Consider the following 24,905-nt stretch of genomic DNA (forward strand, 5'->3'; position numbering starts at 1 on the left):
TGCTGCTCGGGTGATGGTTTATGTTAACTATGCTGCTCAGGTGATGCGACGAAGGGTTTTAGATCTTACAGATCCACTTCTTTAACTTCAACTTGTTTAACATTTTTAAGGATACTGACCTTTAACTTACCGCTAAAGCTTGTGATAATTCTAAGTAAAAATTTAGTGTTAAAGGTCCGAAATTCGAATACCGAGCCCCGAAAGAAACATTTAAAGCGTTTCAATTTATGTTTTGTAGCATTCATTTCTTTTTGTGCTGATTTCCCTAAAAGTAATTAAATATCTGGTCTGCATGATTTAAAATCCCTTTTAAAATCATTTGTTACATTAACTGATTAACAGTGAAACTGCAGTTTTTCCACCCCAAGCCTAAAGTTAATGACGATATAACCTGAAATTATTATTTATTCTCATACATATTCTAGCTTTTAAAAATGACAGTGTTAAAACTATAAAAATGCAGTTGTGGATATTAACACTAAGGCATCTAACTTCACCCACCAAACTATGTAGCATGCCGGGTATAGTGAAGGTGAGGATCCTAGAGGGGAGAGATCTCCCTATCATGGACCGTGCTAGCGAGCTTACTGACGCGTATGTCGATGTCAAGTTCCACGAGAGAACCATCTTCAGAACTCAAGTGTGCTCCAAAACACTTTGTCCTAAGTGGAACTCAGGTTTGTTCAGCTATCCAAGGTTTCAGCGAGAATCTTATTCTCCCCTAAATTTCAATGAACATGGGATTATATCTTAGTCTGGAAGCTTATAACAAAACCCTCCTCCCCTACTAGATTGGTTCACGTTTGAAGTGGATGATGAACAAATCCAAGAAGACTTGCTGCAGATAAAGGTGTTCGATAAAGATACGGTCACAGCTAATGACCCCATCGGTAAGGTTTGTGCTTTTCAGAATGTTTTTTCCTGTAGTCGTAGATCCCATCCGTGCTGTATTCTGTAAAGAGATTGCATCCTGCGTGTAGTTTTCCTGTTTATAGAGGACCCATTTCCTTAATTAACGCACGTAATATTGCATAATATTGCTTCAAACATTGCATTGAATTAATCCTACGGGTGATTTTGTCAAGTATGTTAGTCATAATCTCCAAAAGAACAATCTAAAAACACCCCCTGTAGCCTGTACGTCTTCGCTTTACAAGATGTAGAATTGTCGAGGGGATTGTCAACGCGCTGACCTAACCCCGCCTAATTCCCCCTTTTAACACACCTGATCAGAACACTGGACCCTATAACTGCAGGTTCACGTGTCGCTGGTGCCCCTGACATCACCTGGTAACCCTAACTACCTGACGGGCTGGTTCCCTATATTTGACACGCTGCACGGTATACGGGGGGAGATTAAGATTATAGTCAAGGTGGGTAACAGTGTGTTTAAATTAAATATGTGCGTGATTTACATTTTGTATTCACACGATGTATAATTAGTATCACGTACATTCATTTATGAGTTGTTTTATAGTGACATGTTAGAAGTAGACGCCACAAAGTAAGCCACAATTCTGATTATCTAGATAAGTAATATATACAAGTACTTAATTAATTATCAGTAATGTTTTCTACTGACTTCAGGTAAAGTACATATCAGATACGAAACAAAGTTCCTGTGGCGTGAAGTTCTTTTATAGCAAAACTGTTCCCTCCATTTATCATCTAGTTGAGGTTGGTTATTAACCGTTAACAATCTTCTTTCTATCATAACCAGTACAGTTAGCAATCATTATTCAGTATATTACTTTTACTGATTATTGCCCTGTTGGAACAAACTATCCCGGGCTCCTATGGGTAATTATAGCAAAATTTAGATAATCAGTTAAACAGTTAAAGGAAATTATTATATATGACATCCAGCAATGACAATTCAGCGTTCTCTCACAAAAATGCAGATGCCTAAGATAATTGTCTGAGCGTATCTTGTCCATTTTTACTTTGCGTTTGCTAAGAGGAGGGCTTATTTATAGATATGATCCTCACTTTTATAAATGCATTCTACCTAAAATCCGGAATGTATTTATTGTCAGCAAAATATTACCAAACTCATCAGTCCGGTTACACACATAACAACACATAACAACACATAACAACACATAACAACACATAACAACACATAACAACACATAACAACACATAACAACACATAACAACAGGTTAAGAGTTTTGTGGAGGAGCTAGTAATAGAGGATGATCCTGAGTACAAGTGGATTGACAAGATCAGGACTACTCGAGCTAGCAACGAGGCCAGGCAGCTCCTCTTCCTAAGACTAGCATCCAGTCTTCAGAGAAAGGTTCGTGGGAAATGTGGGATAAAGTGTGTCATGTTTGTTATGATGTTGCAATAAAACACACCTTTAACCGTACATATTTCCCCTTTGCGCTCAATTTTAGGCGTTAAATGTAGATAGTAATATTTATCCGAGTCAGAAAACGGGATTCGTGGCCTGAAAGTGGACACGAACATAAAACATTACAAATTCTCAACCGGGAACTCGTTCTGGAGTTCAGTTCAATTATATCATCAGGTTGTCATTTCTTTCAACAATTGGTAACTTACGTAATTTGTATGATAAATTATGGACATCACACTTTGCAGTTAGAATAAAGGTATTGTGTTCTTGTAAATAATGGCTTCCAAGCCTCAACTTTTGACTTTTTTCCGTCAAGAAAAATGGATCCAGAAGCCCTATAACGAATAATATTAAATTTTCAATTTTGCATTACTCAGATTGGGAGCAAAGTATTGGACTTGGGAGGGAACGCTGTGATTGGCTACAGACAGTGCCTTGATTTGGAAGGATCTTTTGGTGTGGTTGTCAGGGCTATTGGTTTGTTATTCTGATATTATGTAATTCAGTATGTTGGACCGTATACATTATACAATGTTAAAGTGGCACGTCGCATCTTGGTTATAAATCAAATCCAGACTTAGACCTGTTAAAAGCATTCCTGAGTAATTTACGATTGAAGCATAGCCCAGAATGTAAAATCAACTAATCAGCTGTCGTTGAGTATGATGGTATTAAGCATCAGTCGCCTCAAAATAATCCAGTGTAGAATCTTAAGATTGATATTGATCACATAGACGTAAAAACGACGTATCCGAAGCGACCCGCTCGTGACTCAACTAGTCTCGGATTTTTACGGCCATCCACAAGGGAGTATCACCTCAATATCCAATAAAAGAATAATTGCAATAGATTTCTAATGTTGTAATCAGTTAAAAATTGAATCATATCGTCATGATCACCATCACTCTTAAAATCAGTCACTGATAGTCAAAGTAAAGCCGTTTCACCACTTAACTATCCGTCAGGAACGTGTGTGACCATTAAAGAGAACAGGATGCCACCCTGTAGCCCCACAACCCCTGGTCCTGACTACAGGGCCTACCCCGCTGACTCTTACCCTATAACTCCCGAATACGACTCTCCTCACAAGGTAATGGGTAGTATTTTAATTATTAATTCACTATAGATTAATTATTTATAATCTTAATCCGATAACGTAATTCGAATTATTTTAATGGGAGTGTCAGCTTTGTGCTTGTAATAGGTATGATTTTATCCACCTGTGGTGTTGATAAACAACGTGGTAGTTTCTTGGTTCATTAGAAATATTTTGGAGCCCCTTGTCTTAGTGAAAGGTGCGAGAATTTTGGCCCCTTATCACAGTGCTGGCAAGCATGACCGTTGCAATTATACTTACTATACTATTTAAAGATACTATTATATACTATTATATACCGCCTTTACTGTTTTTCAGGCATTAAGACTCACCGAAAGTAGGTCAGCAGGCATATTTTAAGTTCAGAAAATTCCAATTCAATGTCAAAGATAACAGGAATAAGAAATAGTTACGTGGAGTTTTTAAGAAATTTGCGCAAAATACGCGCCAGCACCATGTTCTACGAAATTCGGTTTAAAAAAATCGCCATATTCAAGTGTTAAAATTGAGTTAGAGATCTAAAATTTTGCAGGGCGTCTAGATTTTACCAAATCGACTGTAAAAAAAGTTTCAAGTTTCAATGAAGGCTACAATCGACTGCAGCGGTCCACTCTACCCATGATTATGGGTTTTGGTCAAATTATTGACCCTAGCTATGACCCTCGGTGATCTTCTCCCAGACCCTAATACAAACACTATAAGTCTAGCGAGTTTCGACGTGTTGAGGGTCCCGAAAGTAAAGGCCCGCTACGTCAAGTGGTTAGTTCAGTGTGTTTCCAAGCTGCACAACTCCAGCTTAATTATCAGCTGATTATTTGATATCTGAGTCAGGAAAGGAATGTGGCATTTTCTGTACTGGGCTGGAAGATTTACATAATATCCCATGAGTAAGGACCATGACTTCAAGCTCAGTCTGTTTCAAGACCTGTTACAAGTCACTTGATAAAGCAATGATATAGCGATGATATAGTAATAATATAGCAATGATATAGTAATAATATAGCAATGATATAGCGATGGAATAGTGTTTTCCGTATAGATCATATCTTTATACATGAATATGCATATTGATGGTGACAATGTGTTAGTTATGATCCTCCAACTTCAACTCACCAATAATAAAACTCATATAGTTATCCCACTGAAAGTAATCCCTGTACCGGAGCTCTAATACTATTCTTGTAACAAGAGTTGAGTTTAGGGTTGATACTCCAGAAACCAACTTCCTAGACTCTCCATTCTGCTCGACCTCCACTGCAAAGTTATTTTCCACCTTGATGGTAAACAGCAGTTCACCATTAGTGTAGTCAGACATGTTGAAGTAAGGTGGTTGGTACTGAAATTAGTTATTAGGAGTTTAGTTTCTCAGAGTCTTCATGCTAGGTAACTCAATATTAAATAATACAACTTTCATAGCTTATCTTTATATAATATTAAGTAGTATTATAAAACTTACTATCCACGTATTATTATATATGCTGCTGAAAACTATTTTTCTGTGAACCAGGGTTTCCATATTTTCAACAGAGCCATCAAACCTGTAATAGTCAGTTAAAGGCTCACTATCTAGTACTTGTAAATCATCTTCTAAATGTTTGAAGTATACTAGATGCTACAATATGTGGGAACAAAATTAATAAAGCTGTAGAAACTGAACCTATTTGACATGTAACTGTAAGCACTCAGGAATCGCACCTTAAAGCCATTCTAAAGACAGTATCCCAATTGTCCGTGAGTAGGTTCACTCTCACAACCCCATAAGGCAGCCCTAAGTAATTCCCCCTTAACTGTATCTGACTTCCTTTTTTTAGACTACCCTCTTCTACGCTGAACAAATAGTAGCCTAGAGTGGCGTTGACTCTGAGTCCTGAAATATCATTGGAGGTGAGAGGGCCAGGGGTCGCCTTTTCTACAGAAATGCAAGAAGCGACATAAATATTTAATTAAATTTATCCTTGAACAGGATTGTTTACTTACCAAGTATGAATATCACAACAAAAGCTTGTTGAAGAAACAAGAGTTTTGACATTTGCTTCGATGGAAAGCTAGCACGTAGCCAGATAACCAGTCTTTATTATTGTGTTGTACATAGAAAACCTGTTAGTGAATAAAGAATCAACCAGTAAACCATCATGCTGACAATTTACCAATAAGGACTGTTTATTTGACTAAAATGTTGTATTATCTATAAAATTACCACACTATTAGCAATGAGTTAACTCTATTGTTTAAAGAGCTGAATTACAATGGACAATATTAGTGAATATTCTGTGGCTCTTAACCCAAACCCACCGAACCTCGAGTACAACAAGTGCAGAAGAAACAATAACTCTAGCTGTCCCTGGATCTCTCTGGCTGGCACATTCTATTACACTATTATACTGATGCAATTACTTTGATGAGAAATTCTGCAACCTGAAACCATGGTCCATGTTGGATATTACTATATATCACTATATATTGTATAGCGACACCACGATATGGTGTCTGTAACGGCTCAGAATATTCTATGAGTCCTTTCTTTAATCCTCCTAACACCTTGTAAACTGTAAAGCTATAATTTTTTCTTTCCTGTAACCATCCAATTATACTCTAGACAATCGAACTTCGAAAACGCCAAGAAATCTCAAAACGAAATGAAAGCACAAAAATTAGATTATTCGAATACTAATAAGGTAATCGTTGTCCTGCCCCAGTGCCCTCACGCTCCAAAACGATGCGCGCTAGGACGTCGTACCAGATAATTTAGCTACAGGATGGACCAGAATTCGCTAACCCCACTCGACCCCTCGAATAACTCACGTTATTCGTGTCGAAATTGTTCAAATATGGGGTCGAATAAGATTCCCTAATTGTTCCTTAAACATTTTAAGATAACAATGGGTGTAGCTCCTGCCAGTCACTCTCTTTTTTCTTCTTTTTCTCTCCTTTTATAATTTAAAACTATTTTCCTCATAAATGACAACGTTTTGAACAAGGAACTCAAAATTTGTTGGATATTAATAAATATAGTTTGTAACACTAACAATCATAACATAAGATTCCACATCTTAAAAACTAAAATTTGAACTGAGACATTTAAACCGTTTTATTCAACCGTTTTATTCAACAGATAAACCGTTTTACGAGCAGTAGAAATCAAACTGAGGGTATATAGCAAGTTTATTACGATAGTGTTCATGATTTCTCAAAAGATTCAACCAATGGATCGTTTTCTTAGATTGAATACGACAGTTATGTTTAAGAATACAATTATCATCAATATCAAACAACATTTACAAATAAAATCTAATAAAGCTTCCTTTGTTTCTAGTCCGTATCTCTTGCGGTGAGATTCGACTGCTTGAACTAGTTCCTGGAAGGACTCCTCAATGAGGGCTCGCCGATTTTTTTAACCCCTATAGGCCCTACCACCAGGCCATCAATAATTTCATCATGGACACATCTGCCAAGGGATAAGACTTAATTTTCATTTTTAAGGACCTTTCGGCCACGTTCATTTTTCCAAAAACTGCCACGCGCGTTAGGACGATCGTACGTGCACCGCGCGAAAAAATATGACACTTTGTTTGATTAATCACCGCTGCGCCAGCCGCGATGCGTGGTAGTTTCCATGGTTACGGATATATCGGATTCCTTTCTCTCGGGTTTTTATTTTCCATGAATCCATGAGTATGGTTGCAGGTTGGTACAGTTTATGTAGTCAATTAGGGTTGTCAAGTAAGAAACACATGTGATGTCAACAACTAGAAAACAGGTTCTGTACTGATTTATAGCGACATTTACACTCAGATAATAACATTAATCGAATAAACTTGAACTAGGATAATCTCCATAGCAAATAGATAACTAGCTTTTCATCAATAATTACTTATTCTTCGTCTCCTTACGTCCCAAAAGAACTAACATACCTTCAGCACTTTGGTTTACCCTACCACACACCCTCTTGGAAGCGTCGGTCGTGAGCTTGACCAGGCGTTCCACAGACTGTGTGTGAGAGGGTAACTCCGTCTTCAATGGGCAGGTCAAAAACTCACTCACATCTAATCCAACAGTAAGAGGCGGTTCAGTTACGCTAACAAGATCTCCCGAAAATGACTTATACATCCAGCGCCCATTAACTTCACTTAAATTACACAAATCAGCATATCTCTTGGCTTCACAATTCATCAAAGGTAAATAATAATCTAAGTCTAAACTTTCTTCCCCATATCTCCTCAAATCTAATATAATATCAACTGCCTCTTTCCTAAGTTCAAAACTATCATCTCCCAGCATTGCTATTAAAATATTGTGTGGATGAGCAAAATAACTGTTAGTCTGAAGGCACCCCAAAATAGTATCTAAATCTGACTTGCTTTTCATAAACTTCTTAACTAAACTTATTTCCTTAAACAGATTTACTGAACCATTAACTAAAGAACTGCGATACTTAATAAACATGTGCATTGGAAAATAAATATTCAAAATATAAGTAGACAGTTTTCTTAACTTAGGCATTAAATACGAAGGTACCCCAGCTGCAGACATATATAATCTCAATACTCGACTCTGTAGTGTTATCCAACGGGCGTGGCAGAGCGGGCCAATTTCCGTCTTTCCAAGTTGAGCCGGCAGCGATCCTGTAAAGAAATGAATTTAGATTTGAGAAACTTTAACCTGCCGTCAACACCGTCAGACAGTCGTGTACAAATCAATTAAGGATTTCAAGCAAATGAATCTTTGGAACAATTTGTGATTCTGAATTTTCAAGATCAAGAAATTAACTTACCACTCTGAACTGCCACCACGAAGCGGAATAGGACCTTTTGGTCCCAGCTGAGTTTCTTAACAACAGCATCCGGCAGAGGTGGAGCGTCAACTTTGAGCGGAACAAATCTCCGAGGGGTCATGAGGTGGACGGGTCCTGCAGCAAGCTTCCCAATTGGTCCTGAGAAGGAGTTGGGTCCCGATGTGACTCCGTCTAAAGAGGTAAACAAGTGTCGGAAGGGAAGTTCAATACGGTGTAGAGAGCAGATGCTCCGTTGAAGAGAACGGTTCAGCTTCTTCTCAAGAAGAGAAACTACTCCGGCGTGGCGTCCTGTGTTGGTTGAGGTACCGTCACATCCACAGCACTTGATGTTGGTTATGTCGATGCCGAGTTCCGAACAGTGATCTTCGATTGCTCTAACTGTGGACTCGGCTCCTGAAATTTAAAATGTGTCAGGTAAAGGCATAGAAACAATTTTACGATAACAATGAGTCATGTGGTTAGTTTACACATACAGATTAATTGAATTAAAAAGGGCGTGAAAAATATTACTAACCGCTTCCACTTTCTGGGGTGGCGAATCCGAGATAGCGAGGAGTCCTCATCTCTCGTGATATGAGAGTTAAGTCTTGTAGCTAAGGCAAGTGCCCGTTCTGAGGAGTCGTTCAGAGGAGTCAGTTTCTGTAGTATCACTCCTGATTCTCTGTAGGAAGACGTAGAGATCCAATCTTCAGCATCCAAGAATGAGTGGGGCACTTCAAGGATACTGAAGAGCAAGGTAGAGTGAGCGCCAACGAAATCTATCAGGGATGATTCCTTGGTGAGGGCGGGAAGAGTAGGTTTTCCGATGTCAGGGAGGACTGATGGCAGTTGACTGATCTTCTTTGCGATGTTGTTCCTCGTCTCCAACGATAAAGACTCGTCAAACAAAGCCAGAGGGACGAGATCTTCTGTCAGGTACCAAGTGTGCCTGTTTATTACAGTCGCTGTTGAACAGGATACCCTCATACCTTGTTGACCTTCGAGAACTTATGGATTCGGCTGTACAGCTTTAGGTCGTTGGATGCAGCTGAGAAGAGTGACCCAGAGGTAAACCATGCTTCCAGGTACACGAACACGGCAAACAGCGCCATTTGGTGAATCTTCTTTTCGTCCTCCAGTGAAGCCCAAGCTGATGGCGAAGAAGAATGAGCAGATATCATGAAGTTGAGTATGGCAATTCCTTCGCCTCTTAGCGGGTGTCTTACCAACACTCAACCTGTCGATATGAAAGTCAGTAATGACCTGCTGCTCTTTAATAGCTTGCACATACTCTTGAACAGAGGGCTTTGGGCAATGCACTCGGGATTTAAATCCTCTATGAAAGAGAATTGTCTGAGAGGGAGAGATAGCACCGACAGGGACACTTCGTAGGAAGGAAGAAACTCATGTTTGGATAGGAAGGTATGGTACTCGCCGAGTAATCCCCGACGCTCTGGAGGTCAATGGCGATCTATTTACGTTCTGAATATTCAAGAGAATAATGTGAAAAGGCCTCAGCCTTCTCAGAATATTTCTTGCAGTCTCTAAGAGGTTTCCCATCATTAGACACTGCTTTCCATGCTTCTCCCTCGATGAACTTCTCTACAAAAAAATGTTTCCCCGTGGAGGGAGCAATTCCAAGCATTACTTCATTGTACACGATTCCAAGCTTCAACTTAGCAGCTAGCTCAAGCACTATCTGGTTGACCTTGAAAGTAAATTTAAACATTACATGAATAAATGTCCCTATGACAGGGTCAATCCACGTCTCCCTGACGCCCTGGAGGTCGATTACGATCCACTTACGTTCTGAATATTCAAGAGAATAATGTGAAAAGGCCTCAGCCTTCTGAGAATATTTCTTGCAGTGTCTAAGAGGTTTCCTGTCATTAGACACTGCTTTCCATGCTTCTCCCTCGATGAACTTCTTTACGCGACCACGTCTTCTTCTTCGTGAACGATTACGGGATGTAGCTGCACTGCGGGAAGTAGCTGCACTGTGGGAAGTAGCTGCACTGCGGGATGTAGCTGCACTGCGGGAAGTAGCTGCACTGTGGGAAGTAGCTGCACTGCAGGAAGTAGCTGCACTGCGGGAAGTAGCTGCACTGTGGGAGGAGGCTGGAGGAGTGGAAAAGGGGTTCTCTTCGTTAGATGTTGATGGGATAGTTCCTCTGGAACGAGGAAAGGTTTACTCTATCTGCTGCTAGGCCCAGTTTCTTCACGAACTTCCTGGAGATTTCCAACGTAGTTCCCCGGCTGATGCAAAGACGTAATCTTCATGAAGAATGGTATCCAGGTCAAACAGAACTTTTTCAACGCCTCCTCGAAGGATCACACAAACCAGCTAGAAAAGTTCCTTGTAGTCACCTCCAGGTTTGAGGGTTGCATTGTCAAGACACTCGTCGACAGAAAGTTTAGGTGCATCATTCATGACTCTGTCCGAGCCCCTAGAAAATTGTGTGATAAGAGATAGAAGTGAAAAAGAAAAAAAAATATCAGTGGTCGACCGGGGCCCCGGCCCGGCCAAAATCACAACCCCGGCCCTTCCCGGCCCTGGCCAAAATTTGGCAATTCGCCGGGGGTAAACCCCGGCCAATAAATTTACCCCCGGCCCCGGCCAAAACCATGCATTTACCGGAGGCACAGCCGGGGATTACATGAATGATTTTGGCACATTTTTGAAAAAAATCAAACACAATTTAATGGTAATTATGAGATTTCAAATTAATTGGCCGGGGGTAAACCCCGGCCAATAAATTTACCTCCGGCCCCGGCCAAAACCATGCATTTACCGGAGGCACAGCCGGGGATTACATGAATGATTTTGGCACATTTTTGAAAAAAATCAAACACAATTTAATGGTAATTATGAGATTTCAAATTTTTTTCAAATTTTTATAAAATATTTTCAAAATTATTATCAAATTCATGTTTCAATTTCTGACTACAGTTTGGTAAACTACCCTCGGCCCCGGCCCCGGTAAAATGGAAGATTCCCCGGCCCCGGCTAATTCTCAGTGGCCAGCCCCGGCCCCGGCCCCGGCTATATTGGGGCTCCCCGGCCCCGGTCAGAATCCTGCCCCCGGTCGACCACTGCAAAAGATAGTAGGAACTAGGAATACATGAAATAAAATCAAAACGTAGGCCAGCTGATAAAAAATGCGCTTTGGTGATGACTGGAAAATTAAAATTCTCAATCTGAGTTAATAAACAACGTACAAGCTGCAAACCAAACAGTCACTTTATTTGAATGTAATTAGCTATCCCTTATCAGTTATCACTGTAATAAAACATATACTGAAAAGTGTAATTTGAATGAAATTTTATTTATCACTGGCTTATCAGTTATCATGCTTATTCGTAAAGATAAGCTGCAATTTCATCGGTAATAAGTAATAGTTTTTATTAGTGCTGCTGGCCATTTACAAGAATTCAAGAAAGCTGCCGATAAAAATGTTTTCGGTGTATTTTCACGCAAATTTAGATGAGATTCAGTGTGACAGTTCTTCAGGTGCTCCTGAAATTTTATAGAGAAATAGTTTATCAAGAGAGTCTCTGAGTTAAGATATTTTGAGTTGCTGCTCTTAAAAATGTGTACTCTTCTAAGTATCGGATGAAGCGTCCTATGTGTAACTTAGGGCTGGTGGCCAGTTCTGGATTACCCTTCATAACTTACGAATCACGGGTTACTACGGGTGTACGTGGTTAAGACTGTAGGTTTTGAATAGTCATGTGCAGTTAACAGTTGTTTAAAAACGTCCGTGTCCCAGCGGCTAGTGGTGAAAGTTTTTAGCGTTGGCTTTAAGTCAAAGGATGAGCAGGTGATATTTCTGCGTCCTTTCGAGTTCACGAGTTTGGCTCCAATTTTCTTTGTGATGGGCGGAAGGCTTTATTGTAAACGTTAAGAAATGGTTTTTGTACCAAATAAAGAAAAACCCAAACCGTACATCACACTGGTATTCTGCCGCATAATTATCGCATAATTACCGCATAATTCATGAAAAGTTCCACCATATAATTGTTTAAAATTGACAACAGATTATTTTCTAAAAATCTGCAGCTAAACGGCAGCTCTGGTGCTTTCCTCACTGTTATATGTCTGCAGGTTCTGCCCCTACTGTTGAAGCAGAGTTCTGTCTCCAAGAGTTCTGTCACCAAAAAGCACAGCTGTACGAGTGACTCTCTTTCCGATACGGTTAGTAATGGAAATATTTTTCAGTTACAACGACACAATTGATAGTTTAATTTTTTTCCTAGGAAAAGATTAATGCGTTGAGAGATAGAGGAATGGATAAAACTCTAAAAATTGAGACTTTAATATTGCCGATTTGATATTTTCAGGGTATGTCATTTCCAGACGCGACGAGTCCGGTGCAATTTAACCTTCCCATCATCCAACCGAAGATGGCATCCAACTACGCTGATTTTCCATTTTATACTATGGGTTCATTTCCCCCTGGGTAAGTTGAACTTAAAACAGAGTTTTAAATAAGGTAATAGATATCTACTTTATATTTAGAACTTTGTTTAAAGTGGCAATATCTTGATTGAGTAGGACTTAGGGCAGAGTTTTCAACAAGGCGTCAAACGTATAATTTAGTATTTTGTTTAAAATGGCAACGTGGCGTTTTGCTTTATACGCTTCAGTTTAGAATAGCTGAAAGTCACGCTAAATATTATTATGTTAGGTTCCTGCTAAGTTATGATCCAAATAAAATTATATTTACATCACACTTATTATACATAGCATTCAAGGATTGATCAGTGATCAGATAAATCACCTTTTATCACCATTAAATAATGGCGAAATGACGCGATCGGAGAAATTCTGACCGATAATTTGATGACATATATCCCGAACATATCAAAATGTGGAGGGGCAATGACTATAGGCCACTCTCCCCACCTCTGCCTTTTAAGTTTTAACAAAATACTGCGCTGTTGCCAGCTCGTGCTTTCGTCATAGCTGCGCAGTACGACGAATAGTACACACGTGATATTACTAACTTACGTTGTAAGACACATGTTTTCACCACCACCAAGTCAAGCTGTCCAATTATTACTTTTTCAGTCTTAACCCTCAACAAAAAATCTCTTTAAAACAAAAACTGGCTAACACCTAAGCCTTCAGTTTCCCGACAAAAATTCCAAAGTTTCAATTTTGCATATCACATGAGTAGACATTGTTCCTCGTCCGACTGAACCTGAATATTAAATCGCAAATTTTTTGTACACGTGTCTTTATCAGTTTATCTGAATTCTGACGAATAAAATATCTGAATGAGAAAATAACTGATTTAATGAGACTGTCACCCATACAATTTATCATAACCATCGATCGTAATACCTTTTTTTGATGGACATTTTGTGGGTGATCGCCTCCGTAATGTCTGCCCAAATTGAAGTTCATTTGAATTTTCGGCGTCCGTCGTCCAATTCCAAAGAAAATCTTGCACCCATAATATTGTCCGCCTAAAATAATGTATGTACAGCGTTTAGAGATCACTTCCCGAATAGTTTTTCATACATTACAAACCGTAATGTATGTAATGTATGTAACTTCACAGGTTTGTAACGTATGTAACCTCATAGGTTTGTGACTAATATAGGTGGCCTGGTGTCGTCCCGTTCAGTGCGACTTCTCGACAAGTTAGAGACCATGTCTGAGGAGAGTGATACGAGAGATAAGCTGTGGTTAGAACTGAGGAAGGAAGTTAGGACTCACATGAAAACCTTGGGCTGTACCGCTGTTATCGGTTACAGGTCTGTTTTTGTACTGCCTTCACGTATTTTGCTTTTTTTCTTTCTGATAAAATTTCATTCAGATCACTTTGTTTTCCAACAATTAATTGAACCATTAACTCACACTCAATACCGATCGATTCCAATCGGTTTTAGCTCAATTCTAGGGGGATTCTAGGAAAATGTTAATTTTATGTTCATTTCGTTCATTCTATGAACCAGGGGAATATTTTGCACTTCTAAGTAGCTGGAAATGTTAGTACATGTATCCCTCTACCATACCAGATAGATTTCAAGTCAGTACAAGCATAAACACGGCTACAAAAGTGTGGTTCCAAATTTGTCTCAAATGTTTCCAAAATCTCGGATTCATCTTCTGAACCATTAATAAAGTTAATTAATTAAATTAGCTCACACTGAACCTCAGCGAACAAAGTACGATATGTGATAAGCTGTGCGTGTTATCAGCCATAGGAACTGCAGTTATTCTCAACCCTTCTCCTAGTCTGGCTGACGAGTTCATTGCTTGTAAGCCGTGTCATATCCCATACAATGTCCAGTCTTCTCCCTTTAACATTACTCCTCACAACTGTTCAGTGAGTAGGCGACTAGGAGTGATAATATCTAAATAGTGGAGTATTGTGACTCCTTCTTTTATCGTCAATATTAGTTCAGCGAATAAATTAATTGATCACTGTGTGTGTTAATGATAATTTAAACTAAGAGATCTAGATGTTTACCCCACATATTATGATGTAACATTATTCTTGGTAGGTGTGTGGTTCAGGCAAAGTGCCAGATATTCTCCTCACAACTATTGATATTCTTCCTAATACTCCTGTTAATGGGAATGGCTGCTTCATTCAGGTATTCTTATTTGAAGATTCTATGTATTTCACATATCCCAGGTGCCATGCATCTGAATTATCTGTTGGTTTTTTGTTGTTCTGATCAGTAAAAGCCATCTAGCAGATTATCATTAAGCTTTAATTTTTAGGGATAATAAAATTAAGTAAAATAAAGGAAAATCTACCTATTGATTAGGTACAAGCGTTTCGGACGAAAAAGAAACAAACTGGGGAGAACAGCGCGCGTGATATCGGACAACAACTTCCATTCCTTGAGTACGAGATTCATCAGCAGCTGTCTCACAAGCTAAAAATAAAGGGAATGAACGCTGTTGTCGGCATCAGATATGAACTATGTGTGGGAGAAACTGCAGTAAGTTCTCTTTCAGTATCATTTATTAATTATTATGGTTTTAGTGCCGCTGTTAGATTTAATATGCTATGTTTGTTATGTAAAGTATGTAAGATATGTAACCTTTTTAGAGCAGTCACCAACATCCTTTCAGATCCTGTACATAGCATCAGGTACAGCTGTTTACCTGTCTGCATTACCTCCCGCCTCCCCACTCAGAGTTAGATGTGATACTGCTGAATCTACTCAGGTATTAATTAATTAATCAATTTATTGGTATTAATTAATATTAATTGATATATGGTATCTATTCATTAATCACCTTATTATTACTTAGTAAATTTGTTAATAAATTTATCAATTAAATTACTAAAAGTGTACCGGTCCTCTATCCAGGATTGGACCTGGAACTTTTACTGAGATTGTATTTCTCGGTATTAATTTGTTTTCTAAATCCCTGCGTTATAAATCACCACTTACACTGAAACAGTCTCCTGACCAGGTAGACAAGTTACAGGAAGCTATCCAGGCAGCTTACGAGAAGAATGTCACGTGCTACAACATCTCCCGGAGTGAGTCTATATCCGGACCTGCTCCGGATCTCAACCTCTCTGTTACCAATAAGGTTAGTGGGTATTATAATTTTGATATCCTGCCCATTATTTCAAATCACGGTGTAGAAAATTGAAGCTCATATTCTGTATGTGGTACACTGGTCTCTTGAGAGAGAATTTGGTCACTCTGATGTAGCCTAAAAACTGCCTTTTTTTTGTCTGGCAAAGCTTTTTATGGGATCATCAGACTATGGCATTACATGATTATAGAATTCTTATATACGGTATTGTTATATTATATCATTCCTTGATTATAGCATTCTTACTGAAATCATTAAAAAGACATTCAGATATTTAACCAGGATGTAATAGTAGTGGATATAGAAGATCCCAAGGATGAAAAGAAGATAGAGAACTCTCTTAAATCTCTCTTTCTTGATCACATGTTCACCTCCAGTTCAAGTACAGTTCCAGGGGTGAATGGTAAGTTCTTAGGACACTGCACTTTCAGTTTTTAAAATATTGCGCATCAATTGTGACACGATGTTCTCAAGAATCGATAAATTACCATTTAAGTTGGTAATTGCTCCTCTGGAATAATCGAAATGTCTCTTCAGGAGACATGATTCCTTGTGAAGCTGCCCACATCATGACTCAGATATGTAGAATAGACACTCCCGGCTTGGAAACAGCGGATCTAGATAAGATTATCAACAAGAACATGCAACTTCTCTGTTTCAAGCTGCGGAAGTACAAATCTTGCTTCCTCAGCAATATCAGGTACTGATTTCAGCTCTTTATCAGCAAGATCAGGTACTGATTTCAGTACTTTATCAACAAATTCAGGTACTTACTCGAGGTATTCCTTTAATGAAAGGCGAACTTTGAATTTGTTGTTGCCAGTTTTGGAGTGGCTAAAACCTGGTTAAAACTTAAACATGTCCCATCCCATTATAAACTTCACTCAACAGAAGTAATTATAGATTTGTAGTGTATAAATATTTTAAAATTTGTGTTTAAAATTTGAAAGACTTAAACTTTGTTAATGGCCGGTTGACTGACTACTTGTTCGAGCAGGCTTCCAGTTCCGGTTTTCTTTGGACCAATGCCAACTGCAATGGTTTCACAAAAAATTCAGTCCACAGAAGCACTGGCACCCCTAAAATAGTTAACTAGGCAGAGTTTTTGTAACCCTAAGGCAACCATTAGTCGGCCTCCCCCTTTCTCCACTATGATACCCTAATTAGTGGTCAAGGAGGTTTAAAACAGACCTTTATATAACTTTGCGTAGGTTTAACGTGCACATGCCTGATGATGACGAACTAGTGATCCTGATATCTGCTATCGGAACTATTTCACTTCCTGTTTCACCTGTTGTACGAGCAGTCGACACTAAACGCCGCTTTCACAGGTACTTTATTTAAACACATTATCTTTAAATTATATCTACAAAACCAGCAACAATTTTAGATATAATTTCCTATTGCGTTTCACATGATGAATGATGATTGTTAGCATGTGTTTTATATTTCCAGGTTCCTAAGTTCGGCTAGCAATGAAATAAGATTCTGTGAAGAGGAACTTAATTCGAGTTTAGAAAGTTCCGGATCTCTCAATAACACTGCAGTACAGCTCACTCCAGCTGATCACATTCCAGGTACCAATATTTAGTCTATCATTTTAGAATTGTGTTCTTGTTCTTGAAACTGAAAATGTTTAAGAAATGACGAGAAAATATCATTATTCTATATTCCATGAATCAGGATTTACCTTCGTACGTAATACTATAACAACTCATTACTCCTCAGGTGCCACGGTTCAACACTGTTTCGGTCACCTCAGCGTGTTCCTGATCCGCGAGAGTGCTGATGTTCGGGACCTTAGCTCCTTCACCAAGAACTTCATCATGGAGGCCCAGGCTATCATGCGCGCGCACGTGGCCTCACTCGGCGGGAATGTACTTTTTGAGTTTAGAATCAGTGAGCTGGTACTGATTGACGGTCCTCAGAAATTCCAGGCACAGATTCTTCTGAGTATATCTGGAGATGCTGCTCATGTTATTTATGAGAATAGACCTTCTTCAAGTTCTGGATGATTTGATTGGTCAGGCTCATTAGTCATTGATGAGAACTTCATTTGTAGCGAATAACCCCCTATATTATTGTATCTGACAATACGGGGGCACCAAATCAATTACATACTATGAGTCATGGCCTATATCCTAGAAAAATATTGTTTTGGTTTGTCAAAACAAGCGCAGATAATGAGATTAAGTCAATAATGGAAGTCTAGTTATGATTATGTATTTGATCGTAATTGATTATGATTTCATTCCTGATAATTGTAATTATACAAAAATCAAGAGTACGCATTGTAAATAATTTCGTAACTTTATAGTAATTTATTATTAGATATTACTTATTTACGTGTGAAGCTATATTACTTGTCAGCTATTTTGACTTTGTTTTATAATTTATCTATTATTTTTTAGAAACAGATTTGTTTTCCTCTCCAAAACTGAACAATAAAGTTTAGAAATTCATCGTCATGTTGTGTCAAGTTAAGTTTTGAAATTTACAAAAGTTTCATTTATTATAACACGTTCACTTTAACGTCAAGCTTTAACCCAAGCGATTATGGAGAAATTAAGAAGTAATCTGCTGAATTGGTCAAGCTGAAAAAAATGAATTTCTATAAAGTACAGTAGACTTACTCCAGATTTGATCCCTATCGAATCCAATAAAAACAGCCCGTTTATGGATCTTTGTAACGACTTTATCGAGCTCAATGTGGGTATCTTTTATAGAACATTACAAAGGGTCACGGCATATTTAAGTAATTTTTTTGTAGAACTTTCTCAATGTTATTAATATTAACCAATAACCATCTTGTACGAAAAATAAATTTAGCCTTTAATCTGTATTTGTTTACGCCCCCTGTGTAAAAATGTATTTTTTCAGGGCTTTGGAAAAGTGTACCTCGCTGACTTGCTCTCTATCACGAAGGGTGAAGATACTTTTTGGTCGGTAAGAAAATCTGTTTTATTGTAGTACCTGTAGGGGGATGGTGGAGTATCTGGTTTTCTTTGGATCTTAAAATTCAGTCCGCAAAATCACCGATGACGTCATTCAAGTAACCGATGACGTCATTCAAGTAACTCTTTTCAGGTTCTCTCCGACAGGATCACCTTGAAGGAACTGAACGATGGAGCAAGAAGACTGCATGAGATCGTTACTCCTGATAATCACAAGTTCACCTTGGTTTTTTGGAAGGTTTATCTACTTTATTATATAGTTCATACTATGACAGACGAAAACTCCTAAATTTGTGGCCGATTACTCGTATCTTTTTTTTATCATGTTACCTTATAGAATATAGATACTGTTTAAAAAACGTTAGATAAAATAAAAATGGCAAATGAGGGAAGTTGGTTTAAGGGGGCATACCCCAAAACTGTGGTTTGTGCCGTCCAGACCAAATGACCTCATAGGCAGTTCAGTGACCTTCTAGCGCACCGTTTCCACACCAAAAAAAATTATTTTGAGAATACCCATTTTTGTAATCGAGCATTTCCTGGTTAAGAGTGCAATTTTCAGAAAAAATTATTTTGTGGTTGAGACGCTATAAGTTAATCATTTCTTGCGGTATCGGGTTGAAATTTTGCTCGCCGTTTATTCACATCTATGTCAAGGTGTGTGTAAAATCTTGATATCGTATCTAGGGGGGAGCCAAGTGGATATTTGTAGATATTTGGATAATGTCATCCACTTTTTTCGTGAATTATCCATTACAATAATCTACAAATATCTACATTTATCTACAAAAAATGTATATCTCAAATATGTGCCCAGAAATTCTACTGAATTTTTGGAGATAAATGTATAAATTTGTAGAATTTGTAGAATTTACGTGAATTATCCATTGACAATAATCTACAAATATCTACATTTATCTACAAAAAATGTAATCTCAAATATGTGCCCAGAAATTCTACTGAATTTTTGGAGATAAATGTATAAATTTGTAGAATGTCATCCACTATTTTCGTGGATTATCCATTCTACATTAATCTACAAATATCTACAAATATCCACCTGGCTCCCCCCCTATCTAAAAAGGCTGGTGTGTTATGAATTTTTAAAGTCAAAAAGCTAAAATTGTCCTTTTCAGGCTTATTTTAACAAAAAGTCAGTCAGGGAAGATCAGATTATTTGATGCTTGACATCAAATTGTTCTCTGAATTCTGGCGCAGTTTTTGATGCCCTCAAAAATGTTTTTACTCATTCACCTTCTGATCTATTGGACCTTAAAGCCAAACAACAAATTTAGGCACATTTTTCGTTTTTAATATTTACTGATTTTTCTAAACTTTTGATAGGAATGTGCTAGTGACTTTTTGAAGGGTGCAAAATAACCGCAACTAGCACATTTATATATGAGTTATGAACAACAAAACACCCTAGAATGCTTCCCTTTGAAGTTATGGGAGAAAATGTGATTTTTTGGCTTTGCAGTTAAAAAAATCACATTTTCTGATTACTAGCACATTCCTATCAAAATTTTAGAAAAATCAGTAAATATTAAAAACGAAAAATGTGCCAAAATTTGTTGTTTGGCTTTGAGGTCCAATAGATCAGAAGGTAATGAGTAAAAACATTTTTGAGGGCATCAAAAACTGCGCCAGAATTCAGAGAACAATTTGATGTCAAGCATCAAATAATCCGATCTTCCCTGACTGACTTTTTGTTAAAATAAGCCTGAAAACTGAAAAGGACAATTTTAGCTTTTTGACTTTAAAAATTCATAACACACCAGCCTTTTTAGATACGATATCAAGATTTTACACACACCTTGACATAGATGTGAATAAACGGCGAGCAAAATATCAACCTGATACCGCAAGAAATGATTAACTTATAGCGTCTCAACCACAAAATAATTTTTTCCGAAAATTGCACTCTTAACCAGGAAATGCTCGATTACAAAAATGGGAATTCTCAAAATAATTTTTTTTTGTGTGGAAACGGTGCGCTAGAAGGTCCCCGAACTGCCTATGAGGTCATTTGGTCTGGACAGATTTGGGGTATGCCCCCTTAATACTGTTAACAGAATGAGCCGCTCTATCCGTACAATTACAAAATTAGTAACATTTTCAGGTTCATAACATGAATTTTCAGGAAATATTGAAGTGGCAAGAGACAGTTCCCGGACCAGAGATGAAACATTTTATCTCTATGTTGGGGCACACTATTCAACTGTATCTATCTTGGGACCTTAATGACCAAAACATCTTTAAGATTCTCAGATATCTCGCGTCAGGGTTTCATAAGGTATTTAAAACTGAAAACGTTACAAATTAGTGACAAATTAGTGACAAATTAGTGACAAATTAGTGACAAATTAGTGAGCAGTACTTCTTTTAAACCAATAGCATTTTTGTTTTACTTAATATTAAACCACAAAATCTCGAATCACTGTTACCTGTTGAGAATAATCACCTCAAGATTCTTCATTGCAGTTGGTAAAGTTGACAGACGACCAGGAAGCTATTGTAGGATTATTGTACAAACTTCACCAGACAGGAGGAGAGAGAAATGTTACAACCTTTCTGCTGCTCTTCAAAACCAGTGTGGGTTACTTAGACACGTTTTACTTTTATCTATATTCAATTTAATGTATCACGTGATATATCTCGGTAAAATGTTCATTGTCAGTCGGAACTCATCTCGTTAAACTCTTCCTGCTTTTTCTCAGATGGAACGACTGGTAAAACCTCTTGATAGTGAGCCCCTGGATCCGGACTCCTCAACTCCTGACCCATTAAAATATCACGTGACACAGCTACTCCAGACTCTGGAGACAGTCAGCTGCCAGACTATTGGGCAGGTGTTCCACAAGCTTCATCGTGTTGAGATCTGTAGCGCTATTAGCGCCGGATTCACGTTATATTGGGAGGCTCGCGTGGACAGGTCATTACAGTTATTTGTGCTAACAATTAACATATAAAATGTTACTTGGTAAATCCGTCTTTCCGAGTAAAATCTTATTTATTATTTCCGATCTGTAGGTGTTCAAATGTACTTTTAATCTCTAATACTCCTGACCCCAGGCCGATGTCTTTAATTCACCGTGTTATCTACAAGCTGAGTTCTCTATGTACACTGATAAGAGATAACGAGGAGCTAAAAGTTGTGGAATGTGTCCTGGTCACCAACCTCCTCTCCTACAACTATCTCCAGAGTGCTGTAAGCGCCAATGTTCTCGTCTTCCTTGCCAGGTGATTTCTCAGTTTCATGACTTCTTGATGTTGCACAAAAGTGTTTTTTATTTATTTATTTAATTTTTAAAATTATCATTTTATTATTTTTTTAATTGACACAAAATTGTTGATAGTTTTCATTTCAGCTGTTTTATGTAACCTAATGTTGACAGGTTGGCTCCAGGAAAGTACGTTACCCAACTGGTTAACTGTAACCTAATCTTGACAGGTTGGCTCCAGGAAAGTACGTTATCCAACTGGTTAACTGTCTCAGCGACCTGGTTACGATAACTCGCTGCCAGATCAGGTCTTCTTCGCTTAAACTCGCCATCTCGCGTCTTCTTCCTGTCATGGATCAGGCTGACTCCGCTCATCTTCAGTCCAAGTTTGCTCGGTGAGCTTTGCTGTCGACCTTTTATACCCGTCTTGGCTCTTGGTTAATAAACTTTGTTAAATTATCTATCCGAATGTTAGATTTGCGTTCTCTTTTCACTTTTTTAGTCGCCCTGTCCCTCTAGTTTAGATGGCGGGCTACTGCAGTTTCTTGGAAATGACCAAAAGAAGGAGGAGATAACAAGTTCAACATTGCAGCACTGGAAATCCTCCAAGATTAAAACAGGTTCGGTACTCAATATTATTTTTCTCACACTTTTCTTAAACGATAATAAAAAAGTAACAGTATTACTTCCTGCATCTAATAACACCTCTATAACACCTCCCCTAAGTCCTAACACCTAACACCTCTACAACACCCCTATAACACCTCCCCTAACACCTCCTCTAACACCTCCCCTAACATCTAGCACATCCGCTCTGCAGGTGATTTGCTAAAAGTTCTGCCGGTCTGCCAGAAGACTCTGCCTACTTTAACCGAGCTATCAGATCTGTTGCTTGATCTCCCCAAGTGTAGGATGAACCGAAACAAGCTGGATAATGTATATTGTTCAGTAGTCGGTTGTCTGGAGAGAGATAGTTGGAGGGAGTACAGACATGACCCGAGCAATGTTATACAGGTAATGTGATAAAATCAGTAGTTTTTATCATCATTTTTCTGAAACTGGTGTAGTATCATTGCTTCATTGGCTTTATTGAAATGATGAATTGCCCAAACATAGTTTTTATCATAATATTTTAATGTAGTCTTCAGGTTCAAAGTTGTAACTTATTCATATTGATTATCATTTTAAATGTTTAGATTTTTTTGATAAATTATTAATTCAGTTGTTCCAACTGCTGCACCGTCTTCTGTCTGTCAACGATCTTTACATATCTACTCTGATTTTAGGTAGGTGATTTCCAGTAAAAAGATAGTTCCATTCTTTAACATTTCTCCTCTGCTCTTCGATTTATTTGATGAACTGGCCAATGCAAGAACGTTAGTTCTACTTATTAATGATTCGATCCATATCACTAACCGGTTGATTTGTTTAGATGTGGTGTCTAAGTTTTCCTCCTACGCTACACCAGACCCCACCATGTTCTGCCAGCTTTCCAACCAGATATTCTCCAAACTTATGAAGTGTAAACAAAACCCTTACTCGGAAAGAAAATGTCTCTTCGTGATTGCAACGTATGCTAAGGTCCGTTCTGATCGATGTATCCTATTGATGGTTATTGAAATTAAACGTTATCACGATAGTAGATCAATAATGATAAATTTTTTGCTAATAATTTGTATTGTTTTCTATTATACGTCAGAGTAGGATAAATATAAAATTAGTAAAGTAAACATCGTTTCTGATTAAGTAAACATAAACGTTCTATATTCTCTAATCTCTCTCCCTGCCAGATGACACCATACCCCGAGTTACTCAGCAATCTGGCTCAGGACCCGGACATAAAGTCTAAACTCACAAACTTCTTCCAACACAAAGAAAGACCCTCTGATAAGACTACAGACACAGTGGCCTCCACTGAAAGGAACTCTGGTTCCAGTACTAAATTTGATGTGGAGAATATTTTGGATGTTATCAAGACCACTCCTGGACAGAGGTTAATTCGTTATTGCTTTAAGTTATGATATAATCTATAAATGTGGATTCTATTTTGTTTTACTATCCTGTGGAATGTTGATTCTGCAATAAGTAATACCAGTATTTTAGACCTAGTTTAGTGCATAGAGTTTCACAAACGCTAAAACTCAGCTAATTTGTTTCAGGTTGATATTACATGCCGCCATTGAAGAGATACAAACACATCCTAAAATACCCTTCTACGCTAGACAGCTATTGTCAGCTTCAACCCCTTCAACGTAGAAAATTAAACGTAGAAAACTAAACTTCGGAGTGTATTCCTCGTTCAACTTTGGCATGAAAATTCAGCTCTATATACTAGCTTTTAGGTTAATTTCTATGAATGTTCTTGAAGTTTGAATTTTTTCAAGAGAATACCTGATTTTTTTTCTGATTAGACTCATTAATGACCATTTTATGATGTACATATTATAATATAATTATATAACATTCTCACTTATATTATTATTAGTCTAATATGCAGAAAAAAAAATCAAATATTCTCTTGAAAGAATCGTCAAATGAGAGTTAATGACTGTATAGAGTGTATACTATATCTACTACTTAATCAGAATTCTGATTGTTCTTGTATAGTTCCTAATCATTGAAATTAAAAAGCTGTAATAAGTTCAAAGGTTATCAAATGTCAGCGATAAATGAAACGCTCATCAAAACTGTTGTGCAAATGTTGCTATGTTTTGTCGTCGTTTTCATTATTGATGATATTGACATAGTTGATTCTGTGCCTTGTGTTTTCCCTCATTTTGTAATTTCATTCGATTCTAACCGCACATTTTAAGCCGGTTTTAGTCGACAGTAGATGACATTTTTTTATGCACTTTAATTTATCATTTTTATGCAAATATTTGATTACTTATTTACTCTATTTTCTATAAACGGTTAAGCTAGAA

At 37.8% G+C, this 24,905-nt stretch overlaps 2 protein-coding genes across 6 annotated transcripts; both read left to right on the forward strand.

The window, feature by feature from the left end:
* The first annotated feature begins 512 nt into the window (after window positions 1-512).
* LOC134812493 (C2 domain-containing protein 5-like) lies at window positions 513-18,182 on the forward strand. 5 transcript variants are annotated; one of them, XM_063819950.1, is made up of 20 exons: window positions 513-677; window positions 792-895; window positions 1,257-1,373; window positions 1,588-1,677; window positions 2,163-2,300; window positions 2,738-2,837; window positions 3,326-3,450; window positions 12,333-12,422; window positions 12,569-12,687; window positions 13,820-13,990; window positions 14,397-14,565; window positions 14,744-14,836; window positions 15,014-15,190; window positions 15,324-15,419; window positions 15,660-15,794; window positions 16,074-16,206; window positions 16,341-16,503; window positions 17,015-17,134; window positions 17,259-17,380; window positions 17,532-18,182. In XM_063819950.1, exons 1-20 carry the CDS (start codon window positions 515-517, stop codon window positions 17,816-17,818), a joined length of 2,712 nt encoding a protein of 903 aa, XP_063676020.1. In that variant the 5' UTR covers window positions 513-514; the 3' UTR covers window positions 17,819-18,182. The 5 variants fall into 5 exon arrangements, with proteins under 5 accessions (XP_063676020.1, XP_063676021.1, XP_063676022.1 ...); XM_063819951.1 differs by having other exon boundaries at window positions 16,086-16,206; XM_063819952.1 differs by having other exon boundaries at window positions 15,672-15,794.
* Window positions 18,183-18,340: 158 nt separating this feature from the next.
* LOC134812313 (uncharacterized) lies at window positions 18,341-24,905 on the forward strand. The gene is made up of 14 exons (XM_063819693.1): window positions 18,341-18,512; window positions 18,684-18,749; window positions 18,891-18,995; window positions 20,901-21,053; window positions 21,242-21,352; window positions 21,478-21,692; window positions 21,833-22,000; window positions 22,212-22,376; window positions 22,501-22,601; window positions 22,802-22,995; window positions 23,204-23,267; window positions 23,414-23,562; window positions 23,772-23,974; window positions 24,141-24,905. Exons 1-14 carry the CDS (start codon window positions 18,480-18,482, stop codon window positions 24,235-24,237), a joined length of 1,824 nt encoding a protein of 607 aa, XP_063675763.1. The 5' UTR covers window positions 18,341-18,479; the 3' UTR covers window positions 24,238-24,905.

This window comes from Bolinopsis microptera, chromosome 3 (genome assembly GCF_026151205.1).
Source record: "Bolinopsis microptera isolate Bmic1 chromosome 3, MBARI_Bmic_1.0, whole genome shotgun sequence".
NCBI classification, from domain to species: Eukaryota; Metazoa; Ctenophora; class Tentaculata; order Lobata; family Bolinopsidae; genus Bolinopsis; species Bolinopsis microptera.

Bases quoted from the DNA above. Each gene is read 5' to 3' on its own strand.
- LOC134812313 (XM_063819693.1), top strand. From the start codon at position 18,480: ATGGATCTTTGTAACGACTTTATCGAGCTCAAT. The intron at 18,996-20,900 runs GTTTATCTACTT...ATGAATTTTCAG, and splicing joins TCACCTTGGTTTTTTGGAAG to GAAATATTGAAGTGGCAAGA. The intron at 23,975-24,140 runs GTTAATTCGTTA...AATTTGTTTCAG, and splicing joins AAGACCACTCCTGGACAGAG to GTTGATATTACATGCCGCCA.
- LOC134812493 (XM_063819950.1), top strand. From the start codon at position 515: ATGCCGGGTATAGTGAAGGTGAGGATCCTAGAGGGGAGAGATCTCCCT. The intron at 14,566-14,743 runs GTGAGTAGGCGA...TATTCTTGGTAG, and splicing joins TTACTCCTCACAACTGTTCA to GTGTGTGGTTCAGGCAAAGT. The intron at 16,504-17,014 runs GTACTGATTTCA...AACTTTGCGTAG, and splicing joins TGCTTCCTCAGCAATATCAG to GTTTAACGTGCACATGCCTG.